The sequence below is a fragment of the Salmo salar genome, chromosome ssa28, assembly GCF_905237065.1.
Source record: "Salmo salar chromosome ssa28, Ssal_v3.1, whole genome shotgun sequence".
Lineage (NCBI taxonomy): Eukaryota > Metazoa > Chordata > Actinopteri > Salmoniformes > Salmonidae > Salmo > Salmo salar.
This window is the reverse complement of record NC_059469.1, coordinates 2,813,218-2,836,951: the sequence shown is the minus strand read 5'-3', so window position 1 is coordinate 2,836,951 and position 23,734 is coordinate 2,813,218. Positions and strand designations below refer to the sequence as shown.

At 42.4% G+C, this 23,734-nt stretch overlaps 1 protein-coding gene across 8 annotated transcripts in view; it reads left to right on the top strand.

Moving 5' to 3' along the window:
* The first annotated feature begins 357 nt into the window (after positions 1–357).
* The window catches only part of LOC106589319 (SRC kinase signaling inhibitor 1), a 49,425-nt gene continuing 26,048 nt past the window's right edge, over positions 358–23,734 (top strand). For 5 of the 8 annotated variants that reach the window (XM_045710320.1, XM_045710322.1, XM_045710325.1 and 2 more), the window contains exons 1-3: positions 359–708; positions 12,773–13,086; positions 20,931–20,957. In XM_045710320.1, the coding sequence (XP_045566276.1) occupies positions 13,000–13,086; positions 20,931–20,957 (114 nt within the window). In that variant the 5' untranslated portion in view covers positions 359–708; positions 12,773–12,999. Of the gene's footprint in view, positions 709–12,772; positions 13,087–13,791; positions 14,142–20,930; positions 20,958–23,734 lie in introns of those variants that run through there. The other 3 variants (XM_045710321.1, XM_014179121.2, XM_014179124.2) reach the window with 2 other exon arrangements.

Below are 23,734 nucleotides of genomic sequence, written 5' to 3'. Positions count from 1 at the left end.
CACCTTCAACCAATGGTAAACATAGTGGTCGGTGATAAATACATAGTTGGGACGTTATCATTGGTTGAAAATCATTTCTCATAAGAACATAATTCCCTTACAAGTCGCACTTCCTGAAGAGTATCCAATTAAATAACATGCCTAGATTGAATCTAGCATCCCTGGTCATTTGGACCAGATATCAGTCCCTGATTTTAAGGCCACTGTTCCTTTAAGCAGAATGTGTTGGGGGAGGGGTCTACATTTATAAAACATGAGTTTATTCAGTGGACATGCAAAAGACATGGGGAGAGGCTCTCCTGCTCTGTAGCATGCTGGCTTTCACATACACACCCACCCACCCACCCCTGCCAACCCACCAAAAACAGACACAGTCACAACCATACCTAACACACTCTCCCGTGCAGTGTGGTTGTACCAGAAAAACTGAACAGAGACAAAATATGGATGCAGAGAAAACAGAAGAATGAAGATAAGAGCAGAAGAGGATTGAAAGAAAGAAGACCTAATAGTAGAAGAAGAAGAAGAAATACTATGACGGGAGCAGAAACCAGAGTGAAAGGATAAAAAGGAGAGCTGTGAAGAGAGGGATCCTGTACTAACACGGCACAGGACAGTATAGAAGTGTGACTGTCGTGGTGCAGAATGGGCAATTCTTCATCCCCAGGCATGTCAACTCTATCTCCGTGCATACTGTAGTTACTGCAGGTATTTTTTTAACTCGAGTGCCTTTCTCTCAAACGCTGGGGCTGGAAGTTCTCTTTGATCTGTTTACCTGGGGGATGGAAGCTGATTTGGGAATTTCTTTGGAGTATTTTCATGTTCTCATTGATATGCTAATGTTTCATTTCCTGGTTCGAAGTCTTATTTGTGCATGTGTTTCATCGCCTTCGAGATGATGATTATTGATAAATGTTTTAAAATGTACAGCATTGTATTGACGTGCTGTATTTCAAATACTGTTGCAGGTGGGATGTCAGTGGCTTAGACTATCAGTTGGTTGAATTGTGTTTTTTAAGAATGGGACAGTTTATGTATAAAGTGTTACAGCGGTTTGAAAGGATATTTCACAGGCAAAATGGGAATAAAATTAGGTATTGATGTTGATGATATTGATTTAGTGTTGATGGTCATACAGTACTTGCTGAGAGAGAGAGATAGAGAGAGAGAGAGAGAGAGAGAGAGAGAGAGAGAGAGAGAGAGAGAGAGAGAGAGAGAGAGAGAGAGAGAGAGAAAATATGAAGTAAGAGGATAGGGGTATGGGATGCACATGATGTGCTCTACGGTCAAGATGTTGATATTATCCCCACTGTGACATGAGAGTGGTATTACTGAACTCCACGTGAAGATGTTGCCTTGGGCTGTACATCAAGGCAGCCCTCACTTTATCTACTATTGATTAACAAACAGGAAGTTTATATACAATTGATATTGATTTTTAAACAGGAAGCTGTCTTATGCTGGCCTGAGTGGAAAGGACGTCAGAGTAAATTTAAGATTAAATATATGGGTCGTGTATTACTGTGGGCAAAAAAGTATTCCCTATCTTTGAAGAAGTTTTGCCTTATACATGAGTTGAGATTTTTTACTGAATGAAGAGATTGCCCTGTGTTGTTCCATAAATGTCTGTCATACGTTATGGGTTTGTATTTAGAGCATTTCTTTGACCTGTACAGAGGTTTTCTAGGTACTGTTGCGTTTTCTCAGACTTGAATGCCTGAAATTGGCCTCTTCATGTGTAGTGACAATGAGTCAAGTTCTTTTCTGAATGAGTCAAGCTCACTCTTTAAAAAGCCTCGCGGAATAAACAAACATGATATCAGATACATGGAAAGTACAAGTGAATGACTGAGGAAGAAAAGGGATACAGGAAAGAGTCTGTCTCACGGAAATGGGGAAAATAAGGTTTTCCTGTGCAGTGGTGGAAAAAGTACCCAATTCTCATACTTGAGTAAAAGATACCAAAAGTAGAAAATGACTCAAGTAAAAGTCAAAGTCCTGGTTTTAAATATACTTAAGTATCAAAAGTAAATGTAATTGCTAAAATATGCTTAAGTATCAAAAGTAAAAGTATAAATCTTTTCAAATTCCTTACAATAAGCAAACCAGATGGCACAATTTTCTTGTTTTTTTATTTACGGAGCCAGAGGTACACTCCAACACTCAGACATCATTTACAAACGAAGCTTGGGGGTTTAGTGAGTCCGCCAGATCAGAGGCAGTAGAAATGACCAGGGATGTTCTCTTGATAAGTGTGTGAATTGGACCATTTTCCTGTCCTGCTAAGCATTCAAAATGTAACAAATAATTTTGGGTGTCATGAGAATGTAAAGAGTAAAAAGTACATTATTTTCTTTTGGAATGTCGTGAAGTAAAAGTACTACTTTACACCACTGTTCGTGTGTCATTTGATCTAGCTGGTTGACAGTGGGAGAGATGGCAGAGGCAAGGAAACACACAGAGATACAGAGAACACTAGGAAGGGCATTGAAGCATAGACCTGAAAGAGCTCATTCACACCAAGCACACACAGCAGGTGAGATGACTTTGAGTCCTCATGATTACTCAGGCCAGTCAATTGTAGGAGAGATGAGATTGAATACTGTAGGAGAGAAAGCCAGTTACTCCCTGTGTCCAGGGTTAAAGTAACATATATGTAGCCCTGAAGGGAGATATGGGGTTCTTTATATTTATATACAGTATCAGTTTGGACACATACTAATTCCAGGGTTTTTCTTTATTTTTACTATTTTCTACATTGTAGAATAATAGTGAAGACATCAAATCTATGAAATAACACATATGGAATCATGTAGTAACCAAAAAACACACCTCCAGGCTGTGTAAGGGCTATTTGACCAAGAAGAAGAGTGATGGAGTGCTGGCCTCCACAATTGGGATGGTTTGGGATGAGTTGGACTGCAGAGTGAAGGAAAAGCAGCCAGCTAGTGCTCAGCTCATGTGGGAACTCCTTCAAGACATTTGGAAAAGCATTCCAGGTGAAGCTGGTTGAGAGAATGCCCAGAGTGTGTAAAGCTGTCATCAAGGCAAAGGGTGGCTACTTTGAAGAATCTCAAATATAAAATATCTTTTGATTTGTTTAACACTTTTTTGGGTTACTACATGATTCCATATGTGTTATTTCATAGTTTTGATGTCTTCACTATTATCTACAATGTAGAAAATAGTAAAAATATATATTTTTAAACTTGAATGAGTAGGTGTCCAAACTTTTGACTGGTACAGTGTACTTACATATGCACATATACCACATACCTAACATATAACCCACAATAACCAATACCGTTGGAGAGAGTGAGAGTTCCCAAAGTGAAACTCTCAGGGAAAATTGATACATTTTGACTTGTGAAAAGGGTTCTTAGCTGAATGCCTTTGGATACAACAGTATTGAATTCCCATACCGATTTGGCCCAAATCCATTCCCAGGGTGTAAACTATAGGGTTGAAAGCTTTATGGCCGAAGCGCCCATAATATATGCCCAGTGGAAGGCTAGGTTGAGCCTTGACTGCCAAGACATAGGGGGCAAGGGGTTATTTTCACACTGGTCTTACTGACAGTGGATTGTCATGGAGGAAATTGAGCCATGATTGGTGTCTGAGTTCAGAAATAGACATCCGTCTTCAGGGTTCCCTCTCCGACATTTTGTATGTGACAGATGTGGCATTTCCCCACCAATCTTTACTCCTAAGCAGGTTTGATGATTTGACATGTGTTGACTGAAAGCAAACAAACCCGAGACTGAAGTCTGATTACTAAATTACAGTGTGGATGTGTAACTACCCATTTGTTGATTATACAGTCGGCCCATCTGAAATCCTGATATCTGACAGTGAAACGTCATGTTTTGTCCTGAATCACAAGAAGACGTAGCACTTGTTATTTCTGTTCCTTTTCTGTTCTGGTCTTTAGGCATTGGTTCATTATTGGGTGGCATGGATCAAAACTGATTGGCAATGGCAATCTCTTATCAGCAATCCTTTGACGAGATAAAAAAAAAACCCTGAAAGATAGGTAAGAAAGAGTATGGAAGAGAAAGAGAGAGGCAGAGAGGGAGTGGAGAGGAAGAGCAAGAAAGCGCTTGCTGATTAGATCGCGCTTACTTGGGTTTTTGCTCACACATTCGCAAATGAATGTGCAAGTGCGCCTGCGTGCGCACACACACACACGCGCATGCATATGCGCACACACACACACACACTGCAAAAGCTTGTTCCTTACCCTGCCTTTACTCTTTACAAGTGAGTCTGTCCCTCTACATTTCTGCAACACAGGTTTCAGCCTGAATCCCAAACCAGTCTGCACTAATCAGCCCAGTTGCGCTGTTCCTCACTGCTTCTTACATCGGTGGGAATCTGGTTTTAATATAGAATTGGGGATATCATTACTACCCACACTTTCTCCCTTTTGTTAAACAAGCACCACGTGAGTCCAAATACAGCACCGTTATCCATTGCCTATATCTACATAGGTAAAAATGTAACCTTTGACACAGTGCTAATACCTTCTGCCAGTTTGATTCTGTTACAACCTTAAGGCTCTATCGCTCCCCCATAATCATGATGAACCACAAATTAGATGTGCTTGTGTATCAACATCACAACACATTATTAGTGTGTCATAATGTGTTGTGTTATGTATTGTTTTATTGTGTGTAACTGTGATTGGACCTCAGGAAGAGTAGCTGCTGCCTTGGCAGGAACTAACGGGGATCCAGAATAAATACAAACTATGTAAAAAAAAAAAAGATAATAATTTGTCCCACTACTTAGCTGTGTAACCGCACTACAATAGTGGGTGGGCAAATACCATTCTTAAATCTATTAGCATTATATTTGAGTTGACGACCAAGACAAACAAACGTAATATTGACGGTAAACCAACATCCCCAAAAATATGTTCTCATCAACAGTGACTGGATGTGTATATACGAAGTAAACATCCCTTTCGTAAATGTGGACTTACAAACAATCTCTGAATACATAAACATCCCTAATTGAACGGGCATGTGTGTTTCACCTTGGAGTGGATCAGTGGATGTGTAAACAACATGCATGTGTAAATCCAACAAAAGAGTGGATGTCTAATCGAGTACACGAGGTACACGAGACGTTGCGGAGCCGACAGCGAGGAGGACACCGAGACGCATTGAAAACCAAAAAGAAAAGTGGAAGAGAGAGAAAGATACAGTTATAGTCATTAATAGAGAGAGCGAGAGAGAGAGACAGCTCTCTGCATCCTGTCTTATCTGGCGAAAGGTGGAGGCATGGGAGGATCATTGTACTGGAGGCTCATCTGCGAGTCTGAGATACAGTGAGAGAAGAGAGGGAGAGGGGAGAAAAAAAGAGGCTGATTTGCAGCTTGTCCCTGAAGACGGGGAAAGGATTATACTCACAGAGAGAGAGAGAGAGAGAGAGAGAGAGAGAGAGAGAGAGAGAGACACATACATGCACACACACACACACACACACACACACACACACACACACACACACACACACACACACACACACACACACACACACACACACACACACACACACACACACACACACACACACACACACACACACACACAGTCTCAGCAGCACAGTCACAAACCCTGCCTACCTCCAATCTCCAGCACTGCACTTTGCACTCCTCCTTAGCTCTTCATTGGCGCTCGATACACACACCACACACCACACACACACACACTCCACTGCCATGTAGAGTCTCTGCAAAGAATACACCGGCACAGGACCAGCCAGGTACGATCCATCCATTCCTGCTGCTCTATAATTGACAAATTCTGCATCAGTGGACTGGATGAGTGGTGCTGAAATGAGCCATGCAGGGCAGTCAGCTCAGCTGCATACAGTAGCAGACCGCAGTCAGCTCAGCTGCATACAGTAGCAGACCTTCTCCTTGCAAGCTGCATGCACCAAGATTATCTGGCTTTTGCATAACCCAGGAAGAGAAGCAGAGGGAGAGGGGCTGGATGCTCGAAGTGTGGTGGAGCCCAAATCCTCCAGTGCTCCGCTCTGCTGCCCAGGGAGAGAAGTATGCGGCAGCCAGGCAAGGCACATCAGCCTTAACCCGGATTGACCTTGATAAGTTAATGGACTATTAGACACCATGTGGAGCACTAGCCAGTCTCACCTTCTTAAATGGCACAGTTAGCCTTCATACCAGTCCATTTCTCAAGTGGCTGGGGCAGCCACGAATATGGATGAGGTTGTAAACTAATAGACATGTCAGAGCAAGACGCAAATGGTCATGTCGTTTGCATGGTATATTAATCTTGTATTTGGTTGTGAAATAGCCGTGTAGACCATTTTTGAAGGGGGAAATTCTGATGAGCATGTTGGATGATGCCGTGCACCCCTCTGGCTTTTTACGCGGATGGCTTATGATAATATCTTACTTTATTTTTAGCATACTTCGAGGTTTTGCTTCGTATATCGGAAAGAGCTGCAGCTTTGGTGATATATAAGGGGTTGTCTATACAGCCCAGAGAGAATATTGCTGACTCAAAATCAATTGGATGCTTTTGAAGTTTATGTATTTTCCAAATTCCCCGACTTAGAGAATCTAAGACTTCAGAATCCTTTTGATGTCAGTTTGATATCAGTTTGTAAATCCCCAGATATCTAGAGCTTTCTTTTCTTGAAAACAACTTTGAATGAAGTGGCTGTGTACTATTGCAGCAGAGAATGTCAGCTCCAAATTGAGGGGGAATTTGCGTTTCGTTGTCACTTTGATCCAGCTTTTAATTTTTTTAAGAATTGTGTATCTTTGATCAAATGTCACCCATCTCGCAGAGCACTTAATTATGTTTTCACTATGATGGCTTAATTTCTCAGTACATGTGTTCATCATCTAGTACGTTTATAGCCAGGTTCCCATCAGAATATTCATATACACCGCAGTTAAGGTCAACTTGACAGACATAGACCACCCTTTTGATACACTCTCAAAGCTGTCATTTCCCTATTACAAGATGCTGCATTTTTTCAAAGCTGACGTGAGGGGGGTAGGGCTGGTCTGATTGTTGTTGTCTGTCTCATCTGGCTGTGGTCTGACTGCGGTCTGTCTGTAGTCTGGTTGTCGTCTGGCTGTGGTCTGACTGAGGTCTGTCTTTGGTCTGGTTGTGGTCTCTGGACTGGTTATGATATGGTTGTGGTCTGGCTGCGGTCTCACTATGTTCTAGCTGTGGTCTGGCTGTATGGTCTAACCATGTGGTCTGGTTGTGGTCTGGCTGCGGTCTCACTATGTTCTAGCTGTGGTCTGGCTGTATGGTCTAACCATGTGGTCTGGTTGTGGTCTGGCTGCGGTCTCACTATGTTCTAGCTGTGGTCTGGCTGTATGGTCTAACCATGTGGTCTGGTTGTGGTCTGGCTGCGGTCTCACTATGTTCTAGCTGTGGTCTGGCTGTATGGTCTAACCGTGTGGTCTGGTTGTGGTCTTTTGTCGGTCTGACCGTGAGGCTACAGCAGGTTGGTTGTGATCGAAACTCTGACGCCAAGAAGAGCTGACCTAGTGGACCACACACACACATTTCTTTCTGTTTAATTGTCTGCTAGACTGAATCAATTTCACATTAGCCTTCCTTTTCCTTCTGCACATCAGTCTTTTTAATTGCTTAGCCTACTTCACTTTCCATGTAGCAGTTGACTTATGACCATTGTTGAATATTTATGTAAAATGTTGCCAGTTATGAATTGCTGCCGTGTGAATTGCCTCAGAGTGCATCCCGTTTGCAGTCAAAGCAATTATGCTTAAGCAAAATGAGTGGATTCAGCAAATTGCTAAAGATTAACCAAAGAAGTGCCGTCATGCAGTGATCTTTACGGTACACGTGCTATCCATAGAAAATGTTTCCCTTGGTTGGCATAGTGTATAATACTGATGTAGTATGCTTGTGTTATGACTCCAAAACAGGGCTATTCGATTAGGGTCTCGCAGGACTGAAACACTCCTGGTCGCGATCCAATCAGAGACCATGACTGAACTTTGTAGCTAACGAATGACATCCATTTATCAATTAACTGGCAAGCAGAGAAGAAGCCAGCAATACTTCAACCCTGCAGGGCTGGTAATTAAATAGCCCATCTGCTCCATAATAATGCACTTTCCTCACTCCAAGGATGCAATATAGATACATTATGTTATTTGTGTACCATAAGGTATTGTATGCCTTAAGTAGGCCTCTCTCATCACGCCTACTCCTCGTATTTGTCTTATTGAACCTATAGTAAACCCTTATTCATGACATTGTGTACACGCTCCACCCTAATGCCGCTTGGTTGCCCCTCATTCACAGAGCTAACTGCCTGGCTGAATCCCAGTCTTAATTAGTCTGCGTTAATAGCTCACAGACTATGACTCATCCAGCCCTTCAGTCAATAACACACATCACTCAGCAAGAACCTGTGTCTGAACCCAAAGGGAGAGAAAGTCTCCTCACTTCCAAGCATAGATCCTGGCCGGGGACAATGTTCGCAATAGCAAATGACTGTGGCCATGGTTAACACAGTGTGCATTGTCAAAACTTAAAAATGACATGCACCAGCTGTCATAGTAGTTATGCACAGGTACTGTAGAAAACAAATTGCAAAACATACTCCAAGGTATAGTCATAAAGTGAATTGAGGTCCATACGATATCCAATGGAATATCGTCATCGTTATGTAATTACCATTTCAACATTTTTTTTAAAAACTGCAAAAAATCTGCCCAAACTGATTTTAATTAGGAAAAATGGTTCCCATGTATTCCTATGCATAATAAAGAGATCGTGTACAAATGTAAGCAAGGTTTGAAACAATTATGTTTTAGTCAAATATTATGAAACTGTTTGAATTGTGGTCCATTTGCAGTCTACAATTGATCTGGAATTATGTTCCGGCCCCCTCGACCATCCGCTCAAGAAAATATCAGCCAGCGGCTGAATCTAGTTGATGATCACTGATCTACAGTTTCCTCTGACAAACTGTCACAACTTTGTCTCAGGTCCTCCCAGTGACACTTCACTGAACAATCTGTTCTTGATTGTAATTCCAGGGTGTCATGTGCTTAGCTCTGTGACAGGCTGTCGGCTGATGGACCGCGGTAAACTGTGGTACTGTACTGTAAGATATGAGTGGGATCTTTAGTAAAGAATGCGGTATACACTATGAATGTACGGTTTGGGCCAGAGGCCATTGGAATAGAATGAGAGGAGGAGAAAGCACAATAATGACAATCTGCAGTGGTGTTTGTTTGTGTGTGTGTGTGTGTGTGTGTGTGTGTGTGTGTGTGTGTGTGTGTGTGTGTGTGTGTGTGTGTGTGTGTGTGTGTGTGTGTGTGTGTGTGTGTGCGTTCGACGTGCGCACTCATATATATGTGTGTGGAGGACATTGAGTTTTCATCGTGAGATGTTTATCTCTGGCAGAACCAATTCCCTCTGCTGGGAGCACAGGGACACACTCAAATAATATAATTTTCATAGAGCGCCAATATATTTCAATATTTTGTCCCTGAATGGATACACACAATTTTCGTGCTCTTCATAATTCTGAATAATACATGCAGACAAACACGACTGTCTGTACTTGATGACAGATTTGTTTCAATATCCTGTGCTCAGGACCCAGCACCCAAAACATTGATAATCTATTATTTTCCTATTTGCATTACCAATGGTTAACATGTCAAACCCTCCATTCACATTGACTAGAATTAAACAGTGGAGTCAGTAGGGTTCAATCCCCTATGTGTTCCAGTGTTATTCTGAGGGGTCAGTCATGCTCTTCCAGTAACCAAGCTCTTCAAAAAAAGGAAGAGCTAACTGAACTGTTTGCAGTACAGCTGTTGGGTGGAAGGAAGCAGTGTGTCGAAGCCTGGTCCCAGATCTGTTTGTGCTGCCTTGCAAAGTTTGACAAGACAGCACAGACAGATCTGGGACCAGGCTAGTGCGTCCATGGTTCAGTAAGAAAACGTTTGAGCCGGAGTCTGTCAGAAAGCAGAGATAGCTGTGTGATATCAAGTTGTGAAAGTAATATGGCTGACATCAGTGACCATCGACCAACTTAGGGAGGGAGTAAATGAAGGAAGGAAGGTTGGAGGGCTAGGGAGGAAGGTGGAAAGGAGGCAAGGAAGGAAAGAAGTGATTACTTTAAGGAGGGAAGGAGCTATGAAATCATTTTGATAGAACTTGGCCAGAACACAAACTTGCCACTCCCAGAGCTGAGCAGAAATAATCAGGAGTCAGTGTGATGAAATCATAAAAAATTTAAAAAATGGCCTCTGTCACACATTCCATGTCAGCAGCAACCAAGGTTGTTGTGTTTGCCCCATAATGAGAAATGTTTGGCCACAGCCTTGAGCCAAGCCATTTGGAATTTGTCCAAACTCCAGGTTGGCTGAAATACGACGGCGCCCGGGGCAATGACTATCACTCACCGCGTCTTAAGTTCCCGCTTTAACTCTAATGAACACTAGCTCCGATGATGAATCTCTGGCCGCCTCACAAACTGTGCTGGGATGATGACACTTTATGGACGAGGTAGGTAGAGGAGTGAAGGAGAGTAGGAGGGGTGAAGGAGAGAGATGGCCTCCCCCTACAGTGAAAAGTTTTACATAAAAGATTCAGCAGTGTGAGTAGGAGAAATTAAAAGGATGTTCGTCACCAGTATTAATGGTGTAATTAACGTTCCCGTAACATTTCTAATAACAGGTGAGGATGGGACCTGTGTTGGAGGTGACGGGTCATTAAGAATCCCACTGCTGTGAGTTATACTGCCATGTCAGGGGGTGAAAAAGCACTGGGAGATACAGGGTTCCTTGTATATAGATGGATTGAACTGGTTTCATTGCAAATGTAATTTGTTATATTAATATAATTTGAATATCAAATGAAAGTGAATATGTCATCTATTAACATCACTTTAGAATACAATAGAACTGTAAATACTATTTTGTCCAATCGATGTGAAAATATGCCTTTGGCTTCACACATGTTCTATTAGAAACCTTCAGTCGCCGATAGATTTTCCCTGTCTCCTCTAACAGATCTTTTGCTGTCATGGCTGCATCATGGAATCCCTGGATCCCTGCCCTAATCCACCACATAAGCATCATCACAGTTATTGCTATGTACTTAACGTCTTCTACGTAAAAAGAAAATAGACTGCTGACATGCACGATTTTGGGGAATTGTGGACTAATGAATGAAATACTAAAGAGTGTTTTTGAGTGAACTATCCCTTTAAACTGGGTGCAGGGCACCAGCCCTTGACTGTATTACCTTGAGAACATGGGTGGCGTTCGGAGAACCTTAACATCTGTGTGGCTGTGGCTCTCTAACCTTGAGATAATCACACATAGAGCTGCCCCTCCACAGACTAAGTAATGGGGCTAAACTGCAGAAAATCAATATGGATCCCTCTATCAGCGTGGTCATAAGACATTTGATTTACTGTATGGATTCAGTACTGTCAGCTGTTTAGCTACTGTAGGCCGACGTGCCAAAACAGAGGGGAGTGCAACACTGAATGGTTAACGGCTCGTGTTGCATGAGGCATGGTGTAGGGACCTTGTGGAACATTTTGAAATAATGCATTGACGCATGCACTGCTATGGCTGATCATGTTATCTGACGCTGACCATTTTCTCCTTTATTTATGAGTTGATTGGTGGACTGTATTGCGTCCAATTCTGGATGCCCAGCTGCTTTTGCAGACGGAGAGTTTGTGCCGTAAGAGCCTGTGTGTGCATGTGTGTGTGGGACTTCACGTGCCTTCTCTCGTTCTCTCTCTCTCTCTCTCTCTCTCTCTCTCTCTCTCTCTCTCTCTCTCTCTCTCTCATGATCTGCCCATTCAATTCACGGGAGACAGTGGAAAAGCTGTTTTCTATGGTCTGGTACCGCCTAGCCAGCAGATCTAGTTACTATGGATGTTCTGAAAAGGGGCATTGACTGGGTTTCCCTAGGCAGCTCATTTAGCTCCTGACCGTCCTCGCTCAATTTATTCAAGCTATATATCTCCATGGCCACATGGTGGCGCTCTGAAGGAACAGCTCACAACCAATCACGGCTTCTAACACAGAATGGTCCTGACACGCATGGGTGACAAACTTGCTGTCATCGCCAAGATTTGTGACCTCACCCTGTGACAGTCGTGTCCCCTTGAGGCCCCAACAAGATAGGCTTGACTGTTGTGGGCTTTGGCAGATGCTTCCGCTGTTGGGGCTATAGATATACATTGTTTGTGTGTGTATGTATATGTGTGTGTGTGTGTGTTGTGTTTGCGTGTACCGGTATGTGTGTAGCTGAATGAGATTTCCTTTGGCTTGGGGATTATCGGTAGCCAATGACTGGATCATACGTACATGTCAGATGGCTCAGAGACTCCTATCTCTCCATACAGCTCCTCCACAGGAGGTTGGTGGCACCTTAATTGGGGAGGACGCGCTCATGGTAATGACCGGAGCGGAATCAGTGGAATGGTATCAAATACATTAAACACAGTTTCCAGGTGTTCGATGCCATTCCATTTGCTTCGTTCCAGCCATTGTAATGAGCCATTCTCCCCTCAGCAGCTTACACTGATCTCCTCCTATAACACCCAACATACGCCAGCATTATCTATCCTGTATTTAACTTTATGGAAAACGAATGACGATATCAAATATTTTGCATTTGTTATTAAATCTATGTATAACCACAGCACATTTTGTCACCTTTCACTTCCTCTCTCTAATCCCATGTTTCCTCACTTTTGACCCCTTCAGGTCGGGAGAGAAGAAAGGGTCACAAGACCTCCGCTGGGGATGCCGAGTTCCCACGGGAGTACCACACCCTGGGCCACGGTGGCACGCGTCGTTTCCCTGACAACAACAACGGGGGGCAGGCGCCCACCTCGGGGGACCGCCAACGCCACAACGACGTCGCTGCCAAGAGCCTGGAGGCCCTTACGAACCTTCACAAGGCTGACATAGAGCGCCAGCGCGAAGCCTTCATGGACCTCCAAAAGAAGCAGAAGTACCCGGCCAGCCCCTGTATGTCTCAGGGCCAGGGCTCACCTAACTGTGGCCGCCAACAGCAGGTAACATCTCGATACTCTCAACACCATGGCCCTGAGACATACAGCATCTACCCTGATCTCTTTTCACTTGGTATAGATCTGAAATAATTGGTGTAAAGGATATGGTGACAAACTATGTTGCTTATCAAATTCTTTAAGATCTACCTTGGCCGTAGCCGTTGCCCATCTCAGGTACAAAAACAGTTGAGAACCACAGGAGTATCCAGGTTACATGTCAATTCATCAGTTCATCATGACATCGTTGGCTAGTAGAGTTATCAGAAGGTGTCAGAGGGAGAGGAAGATGGAAACAGAGATTTGAGATAGGAAGGACAAATAGAGATACTGTATATACCCTTATCCTTCGCCATCCCTCTATCCTGATCCCTCCATCCCTCTACCTCAATCACCTCCCTGAGAATTCTGCCGTCTCTCCACACTCTCTCCTCCATCGGCCAAGTATCCCTCCATCCACTTCTCTCTTTCCTCCCCTGCTTTTCATTTGCTCTGTGTATTTACCCTGGCGCAGCCATTTATCTCTGCATACAAGCAAGCGAGAGAGAGAGAAAAAGAGGCAGAAAAAGAGGGAGAGATGGAAGGACAAATAACGAGAGAAACAGGTGGAGTCCGTGGTTTCCATGGCAACCCCCCCCCCTCCCCCCCTCCCCCCCAATTCCCATATAAGGAAGTCAATGATATCATATGGCTGGCAATGCCTAGGCATGAAGAGAGTGGAAGAGAGTACGGATGGCAGCAGCAGAGAGAGAGAGAGAGAGAGAGAGAGAGAAACAGAGGGATGAGTTGTGAGAGAAAGACTGAAACTGGTATTGGGATGTAGTGGTATAGAGACAGAGAGAGAGGACACTCTACTCTGCTTGGCTCTACTTTGTATATAACCAGACCAACACTGCCTGGGATTTACTGATTCCTCGGGGGCTCGTGGGAGAACAGAGCGAATGCCGTCAGAAAATGGAGAGGGGGGAGGGGGAAGGAGAGGGAGGCATGTGGAGCAGCATGCGAACCGACGAACCACCACCAGTCGCCAGCAGCAGCAGGCTCGATAAGTAGCGACAACGGTACCAGTTCTCCCTTTCATTATTTAATGGAGACGTGCAGAATCCTGTGTGTTCTGGTGTTACTGTGGGATAGATGACTTTCTGCTGCCTCATGTGATGCAGAGAGAGGGAGAAAAGGATAGACAGAAAGGGGTGAGGGAGAAAGAGAGCGCGTGCAAGAGAGCTGAATCTGTACCTGACTGCGTGTGTGTGTGCATGTGACCATGATCAGCAAGTGTCTGTGTGAGTCTGTGAGTGTGTAGGGGAGACCAGTGCAGGTAAGACATGATGTAATGGGTATGCCTCTCCTCTACTCCCTGCTTTCTGCAGGGATCAGAGGACGGGTGTGTGAGTGTGTGTATGATATGTGTGTGGTGTGTTTGGGCTGGCTCATGTCGGGGTGGTACTGGCGTGCAGGTGTTGGCCAGGTGTGGATGTGGTGCCGCAGTGTCTGAAAGACTAGGAGGGGGCTTGCTTTGTGTGTGTGTGTGTGTGTGTGTGTGTGTGTGTGTGTGTGTGTGTGTGTGTGTGTGTGTGTGTGTGTGTGTGTGTGTGTGTGAGAGAGAGAGAGAGAGAGAGAGAGAGAGAAATTAGCTACTTGGCATGCAGGTCAGGCATGTGTCTCTCTCTCTCTCTCTCAGTACATGTCCATCGTGGGATTCAGCTTGTGTGATTGAGAAATATGGCAGCTCATATGGGCATTGTGTCACGGTGCATAGGGGCTCGGGTTTATTGTGTGTGGGGCAGATTTAATTTTCTGAAACGCCCTCTTGTTAGTGCATATTGGAGGAGAGGTAGGCAGGGGGAGGCTGAGGTAAGAGGAGTGAAGACAGAAAGGTGGATGAAGACATGAATATAAAAAGAGTGAGATGTGGGAAAATGTTTTCAAGAGGATGCATATGCATAAGTCTACTGGTCTGTTAGCAGGTGGAGTTGAGTACAGTATGGACGTCTAGCGGTAGCTGGTAGTGAGTACGTGTTGAGTTCAGGTAGACGTGTATGCTGAGTTCCACATCTGACCGTAGCACCTACTCCCTAGACGGTAGGGATTGATTTGGAATTCAGCATATGGTTAGGGGTAGAGTGTTCAAGAGAGATCTGCTTCAAGATGCTAGCAGGGTCCCAGTCTTCCAAGTAGATATACACAGTCGGACACATACATGATATCCAAAACAAACAATGTGAGCAACTATTCTCAACATCATACTTCAAGTTCAGGTAAAATATGTAAAAAGTAGACACTGATATACAGTATGGGTATAGGGTAATACAAATCAATAAAACACAATTTAAACAGAAAAACACAAGAACGATGAGGACATAGAATCCTAAAATAGGGGTCCTAGTGACATTTATCAATAAGAGCCTTGTGACTGTGTGTCGAGGCATGGCCTGTAGAATGGGGTCTGATTGGTGGTAGTATGGCCGTACAGGCTGACAAATGTTCAGGTAGACACATGATTGCTAGCTCCGACTCGGACAGAAGCCTGCAGGACACACAATGCTCTATGTATCTGGGTCACAGGAGCCCGCAGGCCTCTGTTCTGTTGGTTTTTTATCCCCAATTCATATCTTCCTCCCCTCCTGCCTATGCTCTGCTCTGTCTATCCTCATCCAGCTTTTCTCCTCCACATCCTCTCTCAACAGAGGGTAGGAACTCATTGAATATTTCCTCTCAAACCAGTGTAGGACAATTTTGACTTTGCAGCTTGCCCATCTAGCCAGAGTCAGTTCTGCCTCAAGGACATGACTCATCCCAATAAACGTCAACCTGCTCAAGAGCTATCTATTGCAGGATAAATCATGTTAGATTAAACATAGCTGGCCATAAATGGATGATACAATTCACTTTATGGGTTGGTTACGTAGGCTTCTACTACAGATAATAATATGATCAGACTATATCTTTGTATTAAACAAAAAAACTGAGTTTGTCAGATTTCCAGTCATTCCAATTAATTTTATACCCCTTGATCTTCAAGAATAGGACTTGGAAATATGGAAACATAGATTAGCCAAACTGTTTACCTGAGCGTAAGCCAAAAACAAAGGACTTATTAGCCTACTCTGTTGTTTATGATTGTGTTGTCATGGAGGACTGATTGGGCTCATTGCTTCGAGTTGAGAAAGAAATGCTGATTTTGGGAAAAGTGCTATTTGCGTGTGAAAAATGAGCGCCGTATGCTGCATTTGCTATACTGTAGGCCTATTGTTTACGTTTTTATTGGTGACACGTTGATATCGTGATCATTTGCAGCTGTTTGTGTCCATTCAGCATAAGGGCATTTTTGGAGGGAATCAGCACAAATAAGATTGAGAAATAAAAGCTCTACTTGTGGTCATCTTAAAATAAACAACTTTTGACAGTATGGAGCACAACACCATGTGGGGTTTACACAGGAGGAACTCCCTTAAACATTTTATTCCATAGGCTGGGATCTGCACTGCAGCTGTTGCAAGAGCACATTTCTCACTAGCTAGGTGTCCTCTAGTCGCAAATATAATGATTGATAGGCAGCTTAAACGTCTTCAATTCAACCATTATTGGGTTGAAATATGCATGGACATTTGGGAACAGCCATCCACAATCTGAAAGGTGCAGATTGTCACAGGGGTCGTGGAATGGAGACCAAGACGCAGCGTGGATAGTGATCATTCTTAATCTTTAATGAAGACACCTCAAAAAAAAAAAAAAAAATGACCGATAACAGTCCCGTCAGGTACTGAGACTAAAACGGAAAACAACTACCCACAAACCCCAAAGGAAAACAGGCTGCCTAAGTATGGCTTCCAATCAGAGACAACGAAAGACACCTGCCTCTGATTGGAAACCATACCCGGCCAAACATGGAAAACAACACATAGAAATAGAAAACTAGAACACTCCCACATAGAAACAAAAAACCCCAAAACCTACACAAAACAATCCCCTGCCATGCCCCGGCCATATTACTATGGCAAATGACCTCTTTACCTGGTCAGGACGTGACACAGATAGCTAAATGACAGAGCAGCAGTGTGATTCAAATCAATTCGCTATGTATATCCAACCCAGTATCACAGATTATTGTGAAATAGACACAAATTGCTTATTGGAAATTTGTGACAGGCACATGAAAAAAATATTATTTTTTTTGTGTGCTGTACATGATTTTGTATACAGTGTATTTTAATCCCAGATAAAGACAGTAGGTTACTTAAATTGAATTGAAGACGTTTAAGCTGCCTATCAATCATTGTTTTTGCGACTAGAGGACAGCTAGCTAGCGAAAAATGTGCTCTTGCAACAAGCTGCAGTGAGGATCCCCGGCTTTGGAATAAATGTTTAAGGGAGTACCTCCTTTCTAAACTCCCCTGTGGTGTTGTGGTCCATAATGTCAAAAATAGTTTAGAAGGGAGGTTGGTCGGGGAGGTTGAGTAGCCGTATAACGGGAACGTCTATCAACCCAAAAGTTGTGTGTTGGAATCTCATCATGGATAATTTTAGCATTTTCGCTGATTAGTTACTTTGCAACTACTTAGCATGTTAGCTAACCCTGACCTTAACCCTTTAACCTAACTCCTAAACCTAACCTTTTAAGTACAGCTAGCATGTAAACTAGCCCTAACCTTAACCCCTAAACCATACCCTAACCTTAACCCCTAACCCTAATGTTAACCCCTAGCTTAGCTAACGTTAGACACCTAACTAGCCTAGCTAACATTAGCCCCAACAAATTGTAGTTTGTGTAATGTACACAAATGTATTATGAAGAAAGACACAAACCGGTGTGCGTGGCACCTACTACCATATCCCGTTCAAAGGCACTTAAATATTTTGCCTGGCCCACTCACACTCTGAACGGCACACATATATAATCCATGTCTCAATTGTCTTAAGGCTTTAAAATCCTTCTTTAACCTGTTTCCTCCTAAATCTACAGTGATTGAAGTGGATTTAACAAGTAAAATCAATAAGGGACCATAGCTTTCACATGGATTCACCTGGTCAGTCTATGTCATGGAAACATGTTTTGTACATTCAGTGTAGCTTGGAATGTAGCGTACAAAAGCCTATTCCTGCCCTTTTCCCGCGATCCATCAAACACATTTGGTGTCATAGTGGTCTCTGACTTGTGGTCAGACTCCCTTAGGCGGAGCAAACTTAAACTTGCAATGATGATTTCAATGTCGTTGAGAAAACAGAAATACGTTTTTTTGTTATCCATTACATGTAACAGTCTACATGTAATCCGTTACTCCCCAACCCTGAGTATGATATATGTGAATGTAGCAGGGTCATTCTTGAATTGCGGTGGTGTTTGCGTCCCTCGCCATGAAAAACACTTGACAAATAGTTTCATATATATGGCAGTGTTGAGTACTCGTTTCTGATTGGGTGAACAGCATTCTAGATCATGCATTATTTCCCTTTATAAATTGGGTGGTTCGAGCCCTCAATGCTGATTGGCTGAAAGCCGTGGTATATTTAAGCAATATGGCACGGGGGGGGGGGTATATGGCCAATATACTATGGCTAAGGGCTCTTCTTAGGCACAAAGCATCGAGGTGCTTTATTGCTATTATAAACTGGTTACCAACGTAATTAGAGCAGTAAAAATAATATACCACGGCTGTCAGCTAACCAGCAATCAGGGCTCGAACCAGTTTATCCCTTTCATATTGAACTGTTTATTAATCACAAATCATAATGCAAGTCCTTTATACTGCAAAACTTTAAGTATATGCATTGTTTAGGGCAAGCATATTGGCTTAACCGAGTAGTGATGAGTACAGTTGTAGTGACATGTTTTTGGCATTTTGGGATATTTATATATTATTTTGAAAGCTAGAAAGAAAACATAGTATTTCGTACTGTATATTGTATAGATCAATGAAAACAAAAAAGGCTATTAAAATACATTTCTATTTGAAAAAATGTAATATTTGTCCCTATGTTTTATTTAATTTGTGCTATTACCTTGAAAATCACTTATTACAAAGATATGGAAGGACTTCGACCATTCCTTCCAGTGGCAAACTGTTATCGGGGGAGGGGTCTTAAGATGCTATTTTCGAAACTTGGTTTTACATCAGCAATTTTCCTCTTATTATACTGTATGTCACTTGGTAAATTAGTGTAGTTAGTTAGTCTAGCCAGCTACAGTATCTAAACGTAGTAACCATGTTTGAATTACACCCGGGCACGCAGGGAACGTGCCCAGGGGCCCTGACTTCTAGGGGGCCCCATTTGATTTTGTTAGTCACTCTCACTCAGATATCATATTAACATGGCATAAGTCATGTGTCGAATTGCAGGAAATTAGCTTTTAAAACTGCAAAAATGTATCACCACCCCCATGGCAAAATGTGTAGAATTGCAGGAAATTTGCTGTAAAACTGCACAAAAATATGTTTAATGTAACGCAAAACGTATTTGTTAATTTTTTGTTAATAAAATACTTTTTAATCCCACCGTTGCGTTAATGTGAGTTAATGTGTAGTGGCTAATTGTATAGCTAATAGGCTATGTGTTTGTAGATCGACTGAGGTAAATGAAGCTACAGCAACCAATGTGATAATGGCTGGGATAATTTTTGCTAGTTTTTGCTGTTCTCCAAATTGCATTCTAGTGTTTTAACATTGTATAGAAATGCAGTAAATGAGCTTCAACTTTCTTAAGACTTCCCTTCGGACCTCACTTAAACTCAGACCCTGACTAAGAAAAGTATTAGCAAATTCAGGGCCGGCTCTAGCCTTTTGGGGGCCCTAAGCGAGATTTGGTATTTGGCCATGATTGCCACTTTAGAAAATCCTAAATTACCTAAAATTTGTCATTGGTGTTAGTGTAATCAGTGTTACTAATCCTACTGGTGGCACAGTGTTATCATAATGGTAAAAATGATTTAAAGTCATTAAGCTGCCATATTAGTTGATGAAAATACACCCCCCCCCCCCAAAAAAAGTTAACTTTTTCCTAAAATGCCATGCCCAAATGCCACTGCAATTCAAGAACGACCCAGTTGTTTAGATTAGTGATAAACTAGTCAGCTATCATCCCCAATTTAGACGAACCAAAAAAGTATAGTGTACTTGACAGGCCTACATAATGTTGTGACAGTGTCATGGTTATAGCCTACCACTGACACTGTGACTCAAGGACTCAACACACAGTTACAATAGCCAAATACATCCTAATAGATTCAATGAACTTTGCCCTCTGTGTTGGAGGCTGCCCAAATTCCCTTAAAAAGCCAAGCTTCTTAAATCCAGTGTCTGTGTATTACTTTAATCCGCTCCTGAATTTGAGCCAGCTAATTGTGTGAATGGTAGGCATTCAGTTGAATTGCTAGCCAGCCGGTGTGGGTGTATTATTGGTATGGGTGTAGTGTCTGGTAAACATTTGATTAATTGTTCGGAAGCAGTTACAAGCAATTAAAAGGCTATTATGATGGCACTGAAGGACATTGGAAATTAATCTGAGCTATCATCACAATAATTAGCCCCTCACTTTCGGACTGGATCTGATGGAGAGAGAAATATGATGATATTTTATATCTCTCCTTTTTTAGTCTTCAGAAAGACTTAAACTTCTTCCTCTCTCTACACCGATAAAGTATACTTTCAAACCTTCCCAACTTTATTTGTCACAGCTGCGTTATCTCTGAAACGTCTGACTGGCAGCGGATAGACGGGTCTTTCTCACTCGCTCCCCCCTTTTCTCCCTCTCACACATTTCTCCCCATCCTTCTCTCTCTCTCTGACAAACTGTTGTCTGGCTTAATGGATGGAAACATATCTAACTCTCTCTCTCTCTCTCTCTCCCCCTAGCAACAGCCAAACTACTGGAGCTTCAAGGTCAGTTTGTGTTTTAGTGTGAATATATGTCTCTGTCTCTGTGGATTGGTCTAGAATGAGACAATCTGTGTGTGCATTCTTTGTGCTTCTCTTACCTCAATGTGAGTGTTGTAGTGTTGGAACACACTACTGAGACATATCACTGGTGTTGGAGTACATCTGCTGCTATGTTTTGAGTCCCTCATAAAGGGCCAAATCCTAACTTGATATTCATGTGCTGAAATTGCTCATCACGTAAAATCATGCATTGATGTCAATGGGAGATTTGTGCGAAAAGTAAGTTAGGATTCGGGCCAAAGAGAATTACAAAAGCAGGCATCCTTGAATAACCCTAATGAATATGTAATATTTTATATAAAAATATATGCAATATGTAAATAATTTGCCTGATTTGCAAAAGTTTGGGGTTACATTCCATTGCTTATAAATCACCATGGCTGTAGAACAGTACTGTCTACAAGGTTGAGGTACTCTTAGTGGACACAAATCGCATTCTGGCCCAATATGGCTGCCGTGCATCACCCAGGTGGGCACTTTATATTGCTTCCCCCATATTCTGGAATGTCACTATGTAAAGCTGATACAGATCATGTGGAATGGAAGGGCTACTGATTCTGTTGCCTCATCAGATAAGTCCCTATCATATGGAGGGGGCAAGTGATGCTACAGTACATATGTGACCAACCGCCTCAATTCGGTCTTATGTAGCAAAATTTGAAATTGTGTTTTTTACATTGGATAAAAGTATAGACTAAGAGCTACAAAATGGTATATCATACACTGCAGTTGATGAACAATGGGAAAGTAATTCTGCTTTGAAAGTTGATAAACTTGCAGCCCCACTTTTGAGAAAATGGCCCTTGAACGTTTTGGTACACCTACTGGATAACTATTCTTTGTCTACACCCATTCAGCATTGTTCACACCCTCTTAAGCTTTAGCCGCACCCATCTCTTTAAGGATTCACATGTGAGGCCTTGTGCTAAACAGAGTGAGTAAAATAGTGTAGTAAACAACCAAAAATGTCAAGACTAAAAGTGGTGGAAGTAGTAGCCTACAATAAGGAAAACATCCAGGTAAAAATACACTTTATCTAGTTCATGGCCTATATCCTAATCAAACTTTGGTGCAGGTCATGTTGTTCTTCAGTTTACCATCTCTGGTAAACACACACTATTTTAAAGGAAATCTAAGTGGCACAAGATACAGAAGGTGTAAACTGTACAGTGAAATAGTTACTTGCAAAGTTGCATAGTAGCAATATCAAAAATAGAAAGTGTTCAGATAAAATATTGTATAATTATTAGATGCTTACCCAGACACACTTGTCTAAATTGATGGGTCATGTGAAGGAAATGCTATAGATGGGTCGCTATTGAAATACAACAGATGGCCGTAATCACCCCCAGACACACCTGGCTAACTTGATGGGTCATGTGATCATCTGGAGTCTTTTGTTTAGAAATGCAACTAGCTAGCTAGCTAAACAATGAACTATAATTCCAACCCATAGCTACAGTACAAACAGATTGTCATAGATAGCCACCATGCATGAAATGCTGTAGTATGAATCTGCATGTCGCTAAAGTTAGCCAACTAGGTTCAATGTTAGCTATCTAGCTACTAATAATCTAGATACTAATAATATTACTACACAGATCATACATGTAACATTAGCTAGCGAGCCAGCAAGCTAACATTTGCTAGCTAGCTAACAGTACGCTTTAACTTGCAATGAAAACAACTTTCTGACAAAATTAGAAATGTATAATATCTGAAAATATAGCTAGACTCTTAAGGCGTCAGCATGCTTCAGTTTGGCTGGCACCTAGCCGAACTCGGCTAGCCGAACCGAACCGAAGAGTGCTAACGGTGGGAAGGATTATCTACACATACTGAGCAGCTCATGTTATAGACAGAAGCACGCTACATGGCAGACCAATCCGAAATCGGCATGTACAGCCCACCCATTATCTCAGCCAATCATGGCTAGCGGGAAGGTTCCTGCCTTTTTCTGTGGCTAAACCAACTAGGCTTGGAATTGAACTATTTTATTAGTATTTACAGATGCCATACAAATGTGTTATTAAGGCACATGAAAGTTCACATGTTCCAGAAGGCATTTCTGCCCATTTTGATAAAAAAAAATATAAAAACACATTACGTTCAAATGCCTATCCTGTGAAGTAGTGACGTGTGGAATAATTCCCTATGACAGAGATTTGACTGCTGTGTGTTGCTGACAAAAGAACAAAGTAGGAGAGGAGAAGAGAGGAAAGAACAAGGGATGGCAGGATGTTTAAAGCCCATGTTTTTCCTACTACAAGTTTCTACATTTGCATGAAGGGCAGAGTTGATGCTATCAGAATGAATGGATGACCAACAAAAGTTTACAGTGTAGGATGGTACTGTCAAGTATCTGTGTAGCATCTACACAGAAGCCTTGTACACACAGAGGCATTCCCTTAGTGTAACAGTCGCTCCACTGCATTTCCATTGTAAATGTACAGAATATTTCATAGTTTAGTCACAAATGCGCATTTGCTATTTGGATTTACAATCCCTGTTTTATCAACTTGCATGTCATACAGTACATCCCTCACAATTACACAACTGGTGGTTTCCTCATATGCCAGAAGTCCATTTCCCTCTTATCTCGTTCAATGTCACACACACTAGCTTTATTGAATCCCATGTTTGCTGTTGGCTCCCAGCTCTAACGGGATTGGTTATCACCCGTCTTCCCTTCCTCTCAGGGAGTCGGGTAGTCTGCTGCT